General features: G+C 39.7%; 1 protein-coding gene across 3 annotated transcripts; it reads left to right on the top strand.

The window, feature by feature from the left end:
• The first annotated feature begins 3,780 nt into the window (after nucleotides 1-3,780).
• LOC134305215 (serine/threonine-protein kinase pim-2-like) lies at nucleotides 3,781-17,594 on the top strand. 3 transcript variants are annotated; one of them, XM_062990098.1, is made up of 13 exons: nucleotides 3,783-3,823; nucleotides 13,542-13,881; nucleotides 14,145-14,196; nucleotides 14,726-14,826; nucleotides 14,949-15,057; nucleotides 15,221-15,296; nucleotides 15,426-15,641; nucleotides 15,856-15,950; nucleotides 16,128-16,178; nucleotides 16,383-16,755; nucleotides 16,845-17,021; nucleotides 17,204-17,312; nucleotides 17,510-17,594. In XM_062990098.1, the coding sequence occupies exons 2-13, from the start codon at nucleotides 13,667-13,669 to the stop codon at nucleotides 17,523-17,525; spliced, it is 1,590 nt and encodes a 529-aa protein (XP_062846168.1). In that variant the 5' UTR covers nucleotides 3,783-3,823; nucleotides 13,542-13,666; the 3' UTR covers nucleotides 17,526-17,594. The 3 variants fall into 3 exon arrangements, with proteins under 3 accessions (XP_062846171.1, XP_062846168.1, XP_062846169.1); XM_062990099.1 differs by having other exon boundaries at nucleotides 3,784-3,823; nucleotides 17,204-17,306; XM_062990101.1 differs by lacking the exon at nucleotides 17,204-17,312 and having other exon boundaries at nucleotides 3,781-3,823.
• The last annotated feature ends 576 nt before the right edge of the window (nucleotides 17,595-18,170 follow it).

Here is an 18,170-nt window from a genome sequence, read left to right as displayed (position 1 = left end):
ATTCAGATGTATAAAGCAATCAGAGCTTCACATTCTGGGTGGAATTTCAATCTCTTTCTTCATTGGTTGTTCTATAAATGACAGTTTAGTGAACGAATCACCAATTTAAGCTTTTTACCGGGAAATCCGAGAGAACAAATCTAGTTTTCATTAGTTAGGTGGATAAGACAGTTGGGTATGGATTTATATATTCTGGAAACATACAAGATGGTTTTATATAAAGTGGATTATATCCTTAATGGAACTATACATGGATATGTAGATCAGGTAAGAAGATAAGTGGTTATGATTTTCTGTTGCTGTGTGACTGATCTGGGTCGCGGTTCTGCTGCTGCTTACGGTTGGCTACGATAGTAAAGCATTATGAAATATTGTGATTTTTTATGTTCATTATTTTTGAGTATTTATTTAAGCATAAATGTGATTGTGAGATTATGCTGGTTTGTTTTGGATTTTGATCATGTTCCTATGACGGTGTAAGACCCGTTATATTTTTTATAGGTGCAACCGTAACCACCTAACCCTTCTATTGAGGATAAACAGAAATAATGCGGTTTTGAATTGACAACAGCAGTTGCAGTGTGTTAGGTGTGTAGAGGTTAAATCCACACATGAACTGCTGATATGCTGCATGGTAACGTTTACTCTGAGTACATTTTAAATTACTGAGTAATCTTTTTACTTGAGTAGATTTTTAGACTAGTAATTTTACTCGTACTTAAGTAAAAAATCATTAAAGTAATAGTACTTTTACTTGAGTACAATATTTTAGTACTCTTTCCACCTCTGCTTTTAGGCTATGTCTGGAACATGGCTGCCATCTTGAAAGCCCCCATATTGGATCAAGGGCAAGTTTTTCCAATGGGAAGGTGGTCATGTAGCACATCAAAGATGCCAAGACAGAGACAGACTGTAAACTGTTGCCTGTAAACTTTAAAAGCTCTGGTTAAGTATAGACCGCTACAAGGCTATGTTAAGAGCCCAGCAGATAGTCAGGTGGCTAAGTGGGTAGCACTTTCGTCTCATAGCAAGAAGGTCCTGTGTTTGATTCCCAGGTAGGGATGTTAGGGTCCTTTCTGTGTGGAGTTTGCATGTTCTCCCCGTGTCCGTGTTGGTTTCCACCGGATGCTCCGGTTTCCTCCCACAGTTCGAAGACGTGCAAGTGAGGAGAATTAAAGACACTAAATTGTCCAAGACTGTGTTTAATATAACCTTGTGAAATGATGAACCTTGTGTAATGAGTAACTACCGTTCCTGTCATGAATGTAACAAAAGTGTAAAACAAGACATTAAAATCCTAATAAACAAACAAACAATCCACTGTAATTTTGGCTTTGTGTTTGTTTTGCCATCAGTTTTGTAAAGATTGTTCATTTTTCTCCTTCTTCCTTACCCACTTTCCCCATTGTGAACAGGAAAGAAGGCAGCCATACATTCATACATGTAGGTATTATTATGTTTAGCCTATTAGGTAAAAAGTGGGTGCTTCCCCTTGTATTTTTTTTCTTTGTTAGTTAGTTTAGGCCTGATTAGGCAGTTTAGCTGTTTTTCTTATTTGTTTTATTTGGCACCGTCTACAGTTCACTTTGTGAGTGGGAGCTTTGTTGGATTTTAAGTTCCAGTGTGTACATTTGTGTTCTCTAATTAATACACTTTGTTTGTAAAAACCTGTAACATTTAAAGACCTGCTAAGTGAAGTTGATTTAGCTGGGTATGAATCTGGTTTTCTGCTTATTTTTACACCTCTTCACTGAGTTATGTACCAGCAATTACTGTACCTTTAAACCATGGCTAACCATGTACATGTAACAGATATGGTAATATGAGATCATGTGACCATGGTAAAAAAAATATATATATTTGAGATGTTGCCCTCTTGTGGCACTTTTATGTCTTTGGACTGTGGGAAAAAAAACTTAGCATCTGGAGGAAAACCATGCAGACAAAGGGAGAACATGCAAACCTCCTCTTGTGGAACTTTTGGAGAATTGTAAAAAAAAAAGTAATATGATATAATACGAGATCTTGTGATCATGTTGAAAAAAATCTGATGTTGCCTTCTTGTGGCACTTTTAAAGAACTGTTAAAAATGAGTTATGATATGGCAATATGAGATCTTGTTAACAAGGGTAAAAAAAATCTTGTGATGTTGCCCTCTTTTGGCACTTTTGGAGAATTGTAAAAAAAAGTAATCTGAAATGTTAATACACTATATTGCCAAACGTATTCACTCACCCATCCAAATAATTGAATTCAGGTGTTCCAATCACTTCCATGGCCACAGGTGTATAAAATCAAGCACCTAGGCATGCAGACTGCTTCTACAAACATTAGTGAAAGAATGGGTCTCAGGAGCCCAGTGGATTCCAGCATGGTACTGTAATAAGATGCCACCTGTGCAACAAGTCCAGTCGTGAAATGTCCTCGCTACTAAATATTCCACAATCGACTGTCGGTGGTATTAAAACAAAGTGGAAGCGATTGGGGATGACAGCAACTCAGCCACAAAGTGCTAGTCCATGTAAAATGACAGAGAGCGGATGCTGAGGCACAGTGCGCAGAGGTCGCCAACTTTCTGCAGAGCCAATCAATACAGACCTCCAAACTTCTTGTGGCCTTCAGATTAGCTCAAGAACAGTGTGTAGAGAGCTTCATGGAATGCATCCAAGCCTTACAACACCAAGCATAATGCAACACGTCGGATGCAGTGGTGTAGAGCACACCGCCACTGGACTCTAGAGCAGTGGAGACGTGTTCTCTAGAGTGATGAATCACGCTTCTCTGTCTGGCAACCCGATGAACGAGTCTGGGTTTGGCAGTTGCCAGGAGAACGGTACTCGTCTGACTGCATTGTGCCGAGTGTAAAGTGTGGTGGAGGGGGGGGGTCATGGTGTGGGGTTGTTTTTCAGGAGTTGGTCTCGGCCCCTTAGTTCCAGTGAAAGGAAACCTTAATGCTTCAGCAGACCAAGAGATTGTGGACAATTTCATGCTCCCAACTTTGTGTTCCCAGTTTGGTGATGGTCCCTTCCTGTTCCAACATGACTGTGCACCAGAGATAATGCATAAAGACTTAGACGAGCGAGTTTGGTGTGCAATAACTCGACTGGTCTTCACAGAGTCCTGACCTCAACTCGATAGAACACCTTTGGGATGAATTAGAGCTGAGACGGTGAGCCAGGCCTTCTCGTCCAACATCAGTATCTGACCTCACAAATGCGCTTCTGAAAGAATGGTCAAAATTCCCATAAACACATTCCTAAACCTTGTGGAAAGCCTTCCTTGAAGAGTTGAAGCTGTTATAGCTGCTAAGGGTACATCATTTTAAACCCTATGAATTAAGAATAATGCATCACTCAAGTTCATATAGGTGTGAAGGCAGGTGAGTGAATACTTAAGGCAATATAATGTATGTCTTGTGACCATAATAGAAAAAATCTTTGTAATGTCGCCCTCTTAGAACACTTTTGGAGAATTGTAAAAAAAAATAACATGAAATGGTAAAATGAAAACATGTGACCATGTTGGTAAAAAATTATTGTAATGTCGTGTTTGGTTGTTCTCTCTTTCTGTCATTTTGCAGTACAAGTGGCTGCTGATTGGTTGCAGCCTGTTTTCCACTGCAACCAATAACAGATATGTCCCCAATCCCAATCCGCCTCTCCACTCCACCTCCGTTTGAGCGTTCACGTGGAGTGCTCGCCACATTAAGGGCTGTTCCAAAGTAATTAGGACGGAGGGGAAGTGAACTGTAAAACCCTTCAACAGCGAGTGAACACAAGAGCACACTCAACCACCACACTCCACAGAAGTGCAGCTAGGAAAGGTGAATGGAGGAAACACCTTACAAATGTAAAATATTATATTAAATTATCCTCATAAGGTGTTAGGGAAAATGTAGGCACAGTCTTCTTCAGTCTTTTTAAAGAAAGTAATGAAATCTGTGATCGGTGAACTTAAACTTCATAAATTTCTCAGTGGCTTTGGTGCATTTCTCACATCACTATTAACATTTGCACAACAGTAAGTGCATTTCTCAAAACAATTAGTACAAACTGCAAAACCTAGTTGATAACTTGCAAAAGCGTGTCACTTGCTCCAAATGGAAAGTTCATTCCTCAAAAGCAAGTATTCATGTCAATGAAAGTGTCAGTGTCATCAAAATAAAAAGTCCTGACTCCATTGTTTATGAACAAAATAGTCAAATGGCTTTGTCATGTTTTCATTATGACAGTTCACTCTGTAAGTGTTTTCCAATACAAAAAAGTCAGATCATGGTGACACTACCTAAAAATGCTCAAGACAGCACTATACACTATTAGCACACCCATCTGAAATCTACAGTTAAGTTACACATTACTGTATTTAGTGAGGTAAATGAGTACAAGACACTCAATATGTACAGTGTATCACAAAAGTGAGTACACCCCTCACATTTCTGCAGATATTTAAGTATATCTTTTCATGGGACAACACTGACAAAATGACACTTTGACACAATGAAAAGTAGTCTGTGTGCAGCTTATATAACAGTGTCAATTTATTCTTCCCTCAAAATAACTCAATATACAGCCATTAATGTCTAAACCACCGGCAACAAAAGTGAGTACACCCCTTAGTGAAAGTTCCTGAAGTGTCAATATTTTGTGTGGCCACCATTATTTCCCAGAACTGCCTTAACTCTCCTGGGCATGGAGTTTACCAGAGCTTCACAGGTTGCCACTGGAATGCTTTTCCACTCCTCCATGACGACATCACGGAGCTGGCGGATATTCGAGACTTTGCGCTCCTCCACCTTTCGCTTGAGGATGCCCCAAAGATGTTCTATTAGGTTTAGGTCTGGAGACATGCTTGGCCAGTCCATCACCTTTACCCTCAGCCTCTTCAATAAAGCAGTGGTCGTCTTAGAGGTGTGTTTGGGGTCATTATCATGCTGGAACACTGCCCTGCGACCCAGTTTCCGGAGGGAGGGGATCATGCTCTGCTTCAGTATTTCACAGTACATATTGGAGTTCATGTGTCCCTCAATGAAATGTAACTCCCCAACACCTGCTGCACTCATGCAGCCCCAGACCATGGCATTCCCACCACCATGCTTGACTGTAGGCATGACACACTTATCTTTGTACTCCTCACCTGATTGCCGCCACACATGCTTGAGACCATCTGAACCAAACAAATTAATCTTGGTCTCATCAGACCATAGGACATGGTTCCAGTAATCCATGTCCTTTGTTGACATGTCTTCAGCAAACTGTTTGCGGGCTTTCTTGTGTAGAGACTTCAGAAGAGGCTTCCTTCTGGGGTGACAGCCATGCAGACCAATTTGATGTAGTGTGCGGCGTATGGTCTGAGCACTGACAGGCTGACCCCCCACCTTTTCAATCTCTGCAGCAATGCTGACAGCACTCCTGCGCCTATCTTTCAAAGACAGCAGTTGGATGTGACGCTGAGCACGTGCACTCAGCTTCTTTGGACGACCAACGCGAGGTCTGTTCTGAGTGGACCCTGCTCTTTTAAAACGCTGGATGATCTTGGCCACTGTGCTGCAGCTCAGTTTCAGGGTGTTGGCAATCTTCTTGTAGCCTTGGCCATCTTCATGTAGCGCAACAATTAGTCTTTTAAGATCCTCAGAGAGTTCTTTGCCATGAGGTGCAGTGTTGGAACTTTCAGTGACCAGTATGAGAGAGTGTGAGAGCTGTACTACTAAATTGAACACACCTGCTCCCTATGCACACCTGAGACCTAGTAACACTAACAAGTCGCATGACATTTTGGAGGGAAAATGACAAGCAGTGCTCAATTTGGACATTTAGGGGTGTAGTCTCTTAGGGGCGTACTCACTTTTGTTGCCGGTGGTTTAGACATTAATGGCTGTATATTGAGTTATTTTGAGGGAAGAATAAATTGACACTGTTATATAAGCTGCACACAGACTACTTTTCATTGTGTCAAAGTGTCATTTTGTCAGTGTTGTCCCATGAAAAGATATACTTAAATATCTGCAGAAATGTGAGGGGTGTACTCACTTTTGTGATACACTGTATGTTTCACATTTTTACTGCATATGCTCTTTGCAATTCTAATTTGTTCACAGCATTGTGCTATAGCAAAGTACAAACTTATTTACAACAAACATAAGAAACACCCTTTGGGTAGAGCTGTGCACAACTGTAAACAATATTGCAGTACATATTGGAACTGAATTGGAACATACAACATACACAGTACTGTAAATCATTCTTGCACATCCAGACATTCCTGTCTGTCTGGCCACATATTTTCATAGACATTACAGCGAATATCATCCCTGGCAATGCAGTAAGGAAAGTATCTCCTTAAGTAGCAAATCCACCCTCTGCAGGACTCTGCTGTGATGTCATCACATGCTGCATCCATGGCCACTAGCAGGGCCATTTGGGTATGTGGATGCCGGTCATATACCTTCCACCTCCAGGCAGAGAAAAACTCCTCTATTGGATTAAGGAATGAGGAGTAGGGAGGGAGATATTCCACCAGCATCCTTTCATGTGCTGCAAACCACTGTCTGACCAAATCTGAGTGGTAAAAACTCACATTATCCCATATTACAACATACTTGTTCAGATGGTCTCCATTTAGACCCCTCTCATTCTCAGGTATTATGTCCCAGTAAAGAGTGTCTAAAAAAAGTCAGCAAATGTTTTGGTAAGATTTGCTTGACTGATCTTGAGAAATAGTTCAACATTTTTGTATGTAATGATTTAAGCAATGAAATGAGGACTATTAGTTTTATTGGGAATGACTATTCAGCATTCATAAGTATAGTTCATTTTGACAGACATGACATAAGCAAATGATAATGTTATAAAACAGCAGAGAATTGTATGGAAGCAATTGATGCATGTCCAAAAGCATTTGTAATTTGTTGGAAGGAATGAGAAACTGCTACTATGATGTGCACAAATGACTAAATCTTGTGGAGGCTGAACTAACAGTTATGAGAATTTTAATTCTGATCAGAGAAATGCACCAAAGCAATTGAGAAAAACTGTAACACCATTTTTTGGAGAATTAAAACATAACTATACATTTATACTAGTTATAAAGTAGCAGGTTCTTGCGTCTCCTAAGCTCGTATTTCCGCTTGGAGATGCTGAAATGATAACGGAGCGCAAGACATGACGGTAAGGCGAGAAAGGCATCTATCTGTAGCCATGGTGACGGCAGCTTCCTTATTACGCTCGAAAGCAAAGAGGGCGTCCCAGAGTTGACTCCTGAATTTAGACCCTCCCCTTAATTGGAAGCTCCCTTCACAGCACAGTGTGACTTCATATGGAGTGTGACTCTGTAGTGGAGTGTTAGTGAGGAGAGAACGGTTTGGGAAAGGCCGATGATGAAGTGACTAAACATAAGCAGTACAAGTGGCTGCTGATTGGTTGCAGCCTGTTCTCTACTGCAACCAATTACAATGTATACTTTTAAAGCACTGGTTAAGTAAATACAGCTACAGGCTATGTCAAGTCAAGTCAAGTCAACTTTATTTATATAGCGCTTTTTACAATAGACATTGTCACAAAGCAACTTTACAAAATCCATGACCAACAGATACAAAAACCCCTGTTGAGCAAGCCGAGGGCGACTGTGGCAAGGAAAAACTCCCTAAAAATTACAGGAAGAAACCTTGAGAGGAACCAGACTCAGCAGGGCCCATCCTTCTTGGGTGGTCTGGAGGAAACTTTAAATAAATACATAATTTACACAAAGCATATAAACACAGAATTAAATGAACTAAAAGTTATAACTGGTAATGAATAGATAAATAATCTTCAATAAAGTCTGTAGTGACTTCTTGTCAATCTTGGTGGAAATTACTCCAGACCCATCACATCCGGCAGGAACAGTGTCGTCGCCACGGCAGTCTCGACTTTAATCCTTAACCTTGGCGTGTAAACAGGTTCCCACCAGAATGCCCTTGGAGTAAAACAACAGAGAATGTAGTTAATAATGTACAATGCTAGTTGAGTAAAACAGTTTTACAGAGAGTTTTAGGCTCCGGCAGCCCTAATTATTACAGCATAACTAAAAGGGAGAGCGAGCAGGTAACAAGGTCATGAAGGCTTTCACAGGACATCAGCGCCCATCTCCCCACCGTCATCAAACCTGAGTGATCGGATAAGAGAGGCAGAACGACAGCAACCCAACATCCCTGATCACCACAAGTTTCTATGACCAAGAACCCCCAAGCTCTGCGCCTTTGTCTATATTAATCAAAAGCCTGAGAAAATAAATATGTTTTCAGTCTAGACTTAAACATTGAGACTGTGTCCGAATCCCAAATAGAGGCAGGAAGATTATTCCAAAGTTGTGGAGCTTTGTAAGAAAATGCTCTTCCACCAGCTGTGGTCTTTTTAATTTTAGGAACTATAAGTAACCCTGCATCTTGTGAACGAAGTGGACACGCTGGGTTGTAGTGATTAATAAGTTCACTCAGATACTGTGGAGCCAGACCATGTAGCGCTTTATAGGTTAGTAAAAGTATTTTGTAATCAATGCGGAATTTAATTGGCAGCCAGTGTAGAGATGATAGAACAGGACTAATATGATCAAATTTTTTAGTTCTAGTTAGCACTCGAGCTGCTGCATTTTGAACTAACTGGAGTTTGTTTATGGATCTACCAGAGCATCCAGTTAGAAGAGCATTACAATAATCTAACCGAGAAGTTATAAACGCATGGATCAGTTTTTCAGTGTCATTAACGGATAGTATATTTCTTATTTTAGAGATATTACGCAAATGATAGAAAGCAACTCTAGTAATATTATTAATGTGTGTATCAAAGGAAAGATCTGAATCTATTGTGACACCCAAGTTTTTTACATCTGGGCTAGGAGTAACAGAGAAAGTGTTTAGGTTTAGCACCAGGTTAGACAACTTGTCTCTTGTAGCTTTAGAGCCAACAAGTAAAACCTCAGTTTTATCTGAATTAAGTAAAAGAAAATTACACGACATCCCGTTTTTTATGTCGTTTACACAATCTTCAATCTTACTGATTGTGTCAGTATCATTTTGTGAAATTTTATGCCATGTTTATGAATAATTTCACCTAGTGCAAGCATATAGAGTGTAAATAATAGCGGTCCAAGTACCGACCCCTGTGGAACACCACACTTTACTTTTGTAGTTTCCGAGCATTTATTATTTACATAAACAAATTGCGAGTGGTCAGTCAGATATGATTGAAACCAAGAGAGTGCGAGTCCTTTAACACCTACTGTATTTTCTAGCCTCTCCAGTAAAATGTTATGATCGACCGTATCAAACGCTGCACTAAGATCTAATAGAACAAGAAAAGAGACACATCCATTATCAGAAGACATTAACAACTCGTTAACTACTCTAATTAATGCGGTTTCGGTACTATGATTGGGTCTAAATCCTGATTGAAATTTTTCATGAATACAATTTTCATTCAAATAAGAACATAATTGTTTGGAAACGACTTTTTCCTAATATTTTAGAAACAAAAGGAAGGTTTGAAATTGGCCTATAATTAGCTAGTACATGTGGATCAAGATTAGGTTTTTTAATCAGGGGTTTAATAACAGCACTTTTAAACAATTTAGGTACATACCCAAGGCTAAGGGATGCATTGATTAATGTAAGCAGGGGCTCTACAATAGCTGGGAGTAAATCTTTAAGTAAACGAGTTGGAACAGGATCGAGTATACACGATGATGACTTAGATGATTTAATCAACACAGTTGGTCCATGTCCACAAACAGGTCCATGTCCACGTCCACAACCCACCCTTATCCAGGCCCGTGGCAACGACATCGACCTAGCCAGCAGCCACATCCCAATACCACGACATCCCCACACCTCCTACCATTAAAGAGCGCAAAAAAGGGGGAGTATGGTCCCATAAAGAGTAGCACGCATAGTATTAATGAGAAAAATAAACAAATTATAATAATCGGAACAGTGCGTATAGTTGCTCATATCTAGTTACCGGTCAGCGCTCATAAAGACGTTGCATCAGGGTCCAGAAACCGCCGAGCGTTTTGAATCACTTTGAGGACCGCTGAATATAGGAGAAAAGACTGAACACCTGCTTCTCTCATTGCTTTTTTCACCGCGCTGAAAGCACTGCGTTTCTTGGCCGTGGTTGGAGAGAAATCGGGGAAGAAACTCAGATTCGAGCTGTTCCATGTCAGCTGGCCGGAGCGATGGCACTCTTTGAGGATGAGATCCCGATCCTTGCAGCATAGCAACTTGAAAATGAAAGCGCGAGGTCTGCCGTAATCCGCCGATGCTCTGGAATGAACGCGATGAGCTCGCTCCACTTCCAGCTCTTGGTTAACCAGCGCCGGTAGCCAAATCGGGAGCTGCCTTTTGATGAAGCCGATCGGGTCATCTTTTTCAGCACCCTCCGGTATACCAACCATGCGCAAGTTGTTACGCCTGCTCCGGTCTTGCATGTCGACCACTTTCTGTTCTAGGGCCTCCAAACGAGACGAATGCTCTAAAAGAAGTTTCTTCTGTTTTCTTTGCTCACCTGTAAGGTAGTCGAGCTTCGAACACATGTTCTGGATCGTAGACATGTGTGTTGCGAATTCCCCCCTCATTACCGAAATTTCAGCTAATATCGTTTGCTCTAAACGAGCGAGAGGATCCGCCATGTTGGTCTGAGGCAGCTGAGAGTTGGTCCACCTCACCAACCTGAGAGTTGGTCCACTTCACCTTTTTCTTTACCGGAGACGCATTTGGGGTAAGGTCCAACTTTTTTCTACTCGTGGACATCAGTAACAGAATTATCATCTGTCAGTAAAAATAATACAGGACCAAACTCTCAAAAAAGGGATGGAATGGGGGTGTCGTGTTGGGAGCTCTAACCGACCGCTGCCGAATCCATGTACGGCGTCACGTGACTCCCCAGATTAGAAATTTCTTGTGTATTTGTTGTAGGTCTTTGTATTTATTATACTGTTTTTATTTTATCTGCACTTGTGTATATCATATTGTTTTTCACTTATGTGTTCTGTGTTTTAACAGCATATTGGAAGGGTATATACAGTCAAGCTGGAAAGTCTGCACACCCCTTTTACCTTCTCCATGTTTAATTATGTTACAGACTCATTCTATAATTTTTTCTTCAGACATTAACACACAATCACCAATAAATACAAAGTGAAAACAGGGTTTAGAAAATATGTAATTTTATTTTACAGACATAAATCCTTTATTTAGGGGTTACATATCTGTACACACCCTTAGCTTAAAGCTTGGATGATGCACGCTTGGCAGCAATTACGGCTTCAGTGCATCTTGGGAAAGAAGCTACGAGCTTGGCACACTTGTTTCTGGACATTCCTCTTGGCATATCCTTGCAAACTCCATCAGGTTGGATGGGGAGCATTTGTACACAGCCATTTTCATCTCCTTCCACAGATGCTCCACTGGATTCAGGTGTGGACTCTCAAGGACACGAACAGACTTTCTCTAAAGCCACTCCTTTGTTCTCTTTGGGTGTGTGCTTCGGGTCATTGTCAAGAGCACAAGCCTAAACTGAACACCAGTGATCTCTAATCCCTCAGATAAAACTGTATCTACAATCATTATTCATCAGTAGCTGATATAACCACATGGGTGAGGGATTATACTGGTAAACCTTTGTAAAGCACAAGAATACAGAGTTACATGCACAAATGCAATTTAAAACTTTACTGTGTAAAAGAAGCCTTATGTCAGTGGTGTCCAAACTTTTTTCTAGGAGGGCCAAATTTGATAATGTGAAAGTACCCGGGAGACAACAGTCCCTGATGACATTATTTAAAATAATAAAATATGCATATAAATACGCTGTTATTTAATCATTTTACACAGCGAATAACAACCAAATGTACGCATTCAGGTGAACAAATCAGAACATACAGAAAAAGCTATCTGAATTTCTAACTGAATTTTAAAACTTTCAGAAACTCTGTAAAATAAGACGGGATACATTTACAAAAATAAAACTTATCATGGCTTTATGTACTAAAAGAATGACACATGAACTCTGAGTTTCTCTAAATTATTACTGGGCATAAGTTCTCTCCACCACTCAAATTCTTAGGTCGTTGTTTTAGTACAATACGTCACGTTACATTTTGTTTCCGTTAATCGTTGTTTGTACAACCTGTGTCGCTTTTATCACCTCAACGAGTCTCATTGACGGTTTTGTCACTTCTCATGAATGCGTACTTACAGTGTTGCTGCCACCAATTAGTAAAAGGAGAATTGCATCTATTGTATAATTAATTTTTTTTCTATTTGACTGTGCTGGCGGGCCACAACTAATGCAACTTAAGACAGAAGACGTGGGTCATATAAAATCCGACCTCGGGTCATGATTGTCCTGCAGGCCGGACTTTGGACATGCCTGTCTTTTGTTAGCCATGTCCAAAAGTGGTGTCAGGTTCTCTGTGCTCAGCAGTATCTGGGATGGACCATCACACAGTGGAAACGTTTATTGTGGTCAGACAAATTAGTATTTCAGATCTTTTGGAAGAAATGAAGTAGATTTGGTAAAACATGTTAGTGCTTGTTTATTTTGGGTTTATTTTGTTGGGTTTGGGTTTATATAATTTACATGAAAGTTTAAATGAACTGTGTTAGTGGATCCACCTAGTGACACAAAACCAAACCTACACCCACATCACCAGTTTCATACAAAAGCATCAACTGTGTTATTCATAGTAATAAAATAATGAATAATAAAGTTTATACACAATTTAAACACAAAATGGTCGCACTGATAATTATTAACGATTTAAAACACTATTTTAATAACTATATTAGTCTTTTATTAACTATTAAAATACTAAAGTTTAATTACTGAGTAAATAATGACTTCACACAAAAGCATATCAATTTTACATTACAGAAAATATTGCCATTACAAAAAAAAAAGGAAAAAACAAACAAACAGTCCTAAAGCTTATTAATTATTAATATAAAGATTATTAAAACACAAAGATAACACATTAATGTAATAAATAACTAATCTATAGTGCAACATGTTCTTTACTGCTCTATAGAGGCTTTATTAAAGTATAAACGCAGTTTATTATTCATGATATGTTTAAGTCCTATTTTTTGGAAGACGTGTGTGTGTGTGTGTGTGTGTGTGTGTGTGTGTGTGTGTGTGTGTGTGTGTGTGTGTGTGTGTGTGTGTTTAATGATACTGAGTGTACAATGCACACACAGTAATCACATGTAATATGTAATTGTGTGTGTGTGTGTGTGTGTGTGTTTAATGATACTGAGTGTACAATACACACACAGTAACCACATGTAATATGTAATTGTGTGTGTGTGTGTGTGTGTTTAATGATACTGAGTGTACAATACACACACAGTAACCACATGTAATATGTAATTGTGTGTGTGTGTGTGTGTGTGTGTAATATGTAATTGTGTGTGTGTGTGTGTGTGTGTGTGTGTGTGTAATATGTGTGTGTGTGTGTGTGTAATATGTGTATGTGTGTGTGTGTGTGATTGGCTGTAAATGGAGTTGAAGTTGTTTCAGCTCCACTGTAGAACTGGGTGACGTCACAGTCGCTGTTCTGAGCTCCTCTATTAAATCCTGATGGAATAAAAGTTCGGGTTTGGTGAAGCTGCTCTGTTTTCACCTCTTCACTCATCATGGCTGAGAAACAGAAGAGACGTGAGAACCAACGTGCTTCTTTAATGCAGAGATTCTTTTGTTGGCCGGTTTGTCTGACCCGTCCTCGGACGTCTTCTCAGGACGACCTGAATGAGGACAGCAGACAGAAATACGATGTGGACAGAGAGAACAGAATCGTTATGGAGGGATTTCTGTTCAAGAGGGCCAGCAATGTGTTTAAGACATGGAACAGGTTTGTAGAAAGCTCAAGTGGATTCAAAACGTTTTATTTTCATTAAATATCAGTATTTTTTATTCACTTATTTACTTAATTAACTGATCAAAATAAATAAATCCTCAGATAAAATATTATATTAGATAAAAAGTGATACACAAAACTTGTTGACATGAAATAAAGCACTGAACAAACCCTGATGTACTGAACAGTTTCATTCCTGCAGTAATATTGTCAGTAATATTCAGTAGCTGCAGCTGTTTCTGTGTTTTTCTCTGCAGGCGCTGGTTTATGATTAAGGACAATCAGCTCATTTACAAGAGCAAGTCTAAGGTGAGTCACATGACCTTTTCCAACCTGATTTCATTTTCCTTGGTCAGGGTCTCGGGGGTCTGGTTACACAGGGAAACACTGGACACAAGGCAGGAATCACCTGAACAAAGTGCCAATCATCACAGGGGCTTCAGCCACCAATCCTGAGACATGGCCCATGACGTCTGTGTCGATGTCTGGCTGGTCAATAGCACTGCTGGGATTTAAATCAGTTAGGGGTCACCACAGCAGATCATTCGTCTCAATCTTGTCCTGTCCTAAACACACTACTCTGTCCCTGCTCATGCAGAGCACCACTCACTCACCCATTTAACTACCCACGTACACACAAAGGCATTTCAGGGTAGCCACTCCACCTTCTGCATGCTTTGGGGTTGTGTAAGGTAACCAAAGTACCTGGAGGAACCTCATATAGACACAAGAACACTTTACATTCAGTAAAACTAAACATTATACAGCATGAACTGTTAAAATGTGCTTTTAGGATCATGTGTTATTTTTGGTGTAAATTTTGTTTGTTTGTAACCAGCGTGAGGCGACTGTGCTGATAGAAGATGTGAGATTGTGTAGGATTGAACACTGTGAGAACATCAGACACAGCTTTCACTTCCAGCTGGTTTCACCCACTAAGTGAGTGCTGTTCAATAATAATACTCATTTATATATATTACATTTGTAAACACCTTTCTCACACAAAATACATAAATTATATTATTAAAATGTGTATTGTGTGTGTGTGTGTGTGTGTGAAGGAGGTGTTTTTTGAAAGCTGATTCAGAAGAGATTGGACAGGCTTGGATGAAAGTAATACAGAACATCATTACCAAGCCTGATGATGCTGGCAGATCAGACAGCTGGGAGGTAACACCTTCTGAGAATCACTGAGACGTGTATATATCTAATGATGTAATAATACAGCAACACAAAGTCTCTCATTTAAAAACATTAAGTGTGAATTGTGATGTTGTTCCCTGTATGATATTTTATTTGCATCTGTGTAACACCAGTATGATCTGTTTGATAGACACTAGACAGGAAGTCGTCATTGTCTGCAGTTAGTTCAGACTCAGATCAGCATCAAAAAGCATCTGAAGCTTCAGGTAATATTGAGATTACAGCTGAATCAAACCTTACCTGCAGACTTTAGCTTCAAAATAGCTGAACTGTTTCTGTTTGACTGTTTCTGTTTCACCTTCTTCCCTCGACACCTTCCTACCTTTGACCTTTAGCCTCTGTAGCTGAGATCAGCCTTGGTGAAGTGATCTTTGAATGTGCTGCTGAGTTGAATGACTCTGATGCCTCTGTTGAGAGCGGTGGTAAGTATAGTACATACAGCTTTTCAGGGGTTTGTTCTGTAGGTGCAGAAGAAGAAATCCTGAGCAATGAAGAAAGCCCAGAGGATCCAACCACCAGCGTTCATTTCTTCAACATCCTGAACCATGAAGGTCAGTTTAATCTCCACTAATTCCTGTAATAATATATTGTTGTACATCTGTTACCTGCTACATCAACCAATAGAGATTATATTACACCTGCAGAAATACAGAATACAGCCAAACACCACTGACAGCCTTTATATAACAGATATTTAGTACTGCTGATATGATGTACATTTTCTATGTGAATTTGACTTAAATGGAATAAAAATCACTTTTACAGAGAGTTTTGATTGTTGCTACACTGTGGGAGAGCTGCTGGGAGAAGGAGGCTGTGGTGCGGTTTATGCTGGTGTTTGTAATGCAGATGGGAAACAGGTGAACATCAGCACATAAACACAAGACAGGAAGTGTAGAGCATTACACATTAATAAGATACAATCAGAAGGAGAAATGTTCTATTTGGATGATGAGATTCTTTAACTAAACCCTAATGTTTATTATTATTACTTCTGTACAACTAAATCCACTAATTGTGTTTGTATTTGTGAACAGGTTGCTGTGAAATATGTGCTGAAGGACCCCCGCGACAGATTCATCACTATTGTAAGTTCATCTTTTTCTTTTACTAATAAAGTATCACAAAGACTCAACAAGGTTTAGACAAGATAAAAACCTTCATAGACCAGATCTAGACCAAAACTGTTGGTCCACTTACTGCCTTAGACCAGCCCAGATCTTTACTAACAGACCTGCTCATCATAGTTTAGACCTACTACTGATTCCAAACCTTGTCTGTTGTTCTATTAGCCTGGAGAGAAGTACCCACTTCCTGCGGAGGTGGAGTTAATGAAGATGGTATCCAAGCCACCTCACTGTAATTCTGTGCTGAAACTACTGGATTGGTTTGACACGCCCGAGCACTACATCCTAATCCTGGAGCGACCCGTCCCCTGTATGGACCTCTTTGACTTCATTCAGCAGTTCCCAATGAATGAAGCTGTGGCTCAGCTCATCATGTGGCAGGTGGTTCTGGCTGCAATTCACTGCCATGATTGTGGAGTTTTTCACCGGGACATCAAGCCAGAAAATCTTCTGGTGAACACAGAGACACTGGAGGTCAAGCTGATCGACTTTGGCTGTGGGGACTTACACAAGGAAACAGCGTACACCTCATTTTCAGGTAAGTTCCCCTCAGAAGTACTTAGTTACAGAATGAAATGGATTTGAGTGGAGAAGTATTTCTCTAAAGCATTTCTCCCTTTCACTCAGGCACTAAGTCATACGCTCCACCTGAGTGGATAGTTGAGAAGGAAATGTATGACTGCCCTGCTACTGTGTGGAGTCTGGGCGTACTCCTGCACACCATAGTTTGTGGAGAGATGCCGTTCGGGGATGAAGTGGAGATTGTTGATGGGGGCCTGGACTTTTTACCTGAACTTTCTGACAGTAAGAAAATGGAAGCAGCTCACATTAAGATCTAGAAACACACAGTCTGTAAAACCTGCATGAAAACATGATTTAAAAAGTTTGATCAAGTTTATATTGTCATTACGATGATAGAAAGTGTAAATAAGAAATCTAGTTTTAAATACAACAACATTTTAATATCATTTTATCACTGCACACAGCATGCTACCATCTGATAAGTAGGTGTCTGGAGAAACAGCCTGAAAAACGTCTCAGCCTTAAAGAAATCCTTCAGCATGAGTGGTTTACAGAGAACAGTATGAGGTTAGGGTTAGTAAGAATGAAACAGACTTAATAAGTTAAAAGATCTAAAAGATCTTGTAATATGGTCTAGATCACAGAGAATACTAACAAAGATTGTAAAGCTAATATAATTAGGATAAGTAGAAGTAATAACATGAAACTATTAAAATATTGATTGTATTTTGTGTTTCTGTAATGTAATTTCTTGTGTGTTTATTCTACAGGCATCTGCGTGGATGAAGATTATAGAAAGAAGACTGTGTGTGTGTGAAAGACCTTAAATAAAAATAAAGGTTATTGTGTAAATAACACCTGGTTTCAATGTAGTTTCATGTAACAATCACTGTGAATGTGAAGAAGATTCCTCAAGTTCTCAGAGACAAAATGATTAACAAATCACATGAACTGAAAGAGCTACAGAGCCACGACACAAATATTTTGTTAGTTCAGCTAGTTTATAATTGATCAAATATCTGTTAGTGTGAGAATTTATAAGTAAAAAGTTTCTGGAACCACAAATTGTTCCCAGACCTCTGCACCACACACTAGATTTAAACAATCACTTAAAATAGATTTAGGTCGAACCAAAAACAGCAAAAACACAAATAATAAACAATTAACTACACAATCTCACTCAGCTCATTCTCCAATGGTTACCAGACCCACTGCAACCCTGACCAAGATAAAGCTTTGGTAAAACAGACTATGAATGAATGAATACAGAATAGTGCCACAAACCATCATCGTGCCTTTGTTAAAGAAGTGGTCAGTGTCCTGCCTCAACCACTATCGTCCTGTAGCTCTCACACCTCTTGTCATGAAGTGCTTTGAGAAACTCGTCATTAAGCATGTTAAGACCCCGCTGTCCCCCTCAATGGACCCACT

This window comes from Trichomycterus rosablanca, unplaced genomic scaffold (genome assembly GCF_030014385.1).
Source record: "Trichomycterus rosablanca isolate fTriRos1 unplaced genomic scaffold, fTriRos1.hap1 scaffold_129, whole genome shotgun sequence".
Classification (NCBI taxonomy): domain Eukaryota; kingdom Metazoa; phylum Chordata; class Actinopteri; order Siluriformes; family Trichomycteridae; genus Trichomycterus; species Trichomycterus rosablanca.
This window is presented reverse-complemented; position numbering and strand designations above follow the sequence as displayed.

What these genes read in the sequence shown, in the direction of transcription:
- LOC134305215 (XM_062990098.1), top strand. Translation starts at nt 13,667, where the DNA reads ATGGCTGAGAAACAGAAGAGACGTGAGAACCAACGTGCTTCTTTAATG. An exon ending in GTGTTTAAGACATGGAACAG is followed by an intron (nt 13,882 to 14,144) that starts GTTTGTAGAAAG and finishes TTTTCTCTGCAG; the next exon opens with GCGCTGGTTTATGATTAAGG. An exon ending in GCAGATCAGACAGCTGGGAG is followed by an intron (nt 15,058 to 15,220) that starts GTAACACCTTCT and finishes TCTGTTTGATAG; the next exon opens with ACACTAGACAGGAAGTCGTC.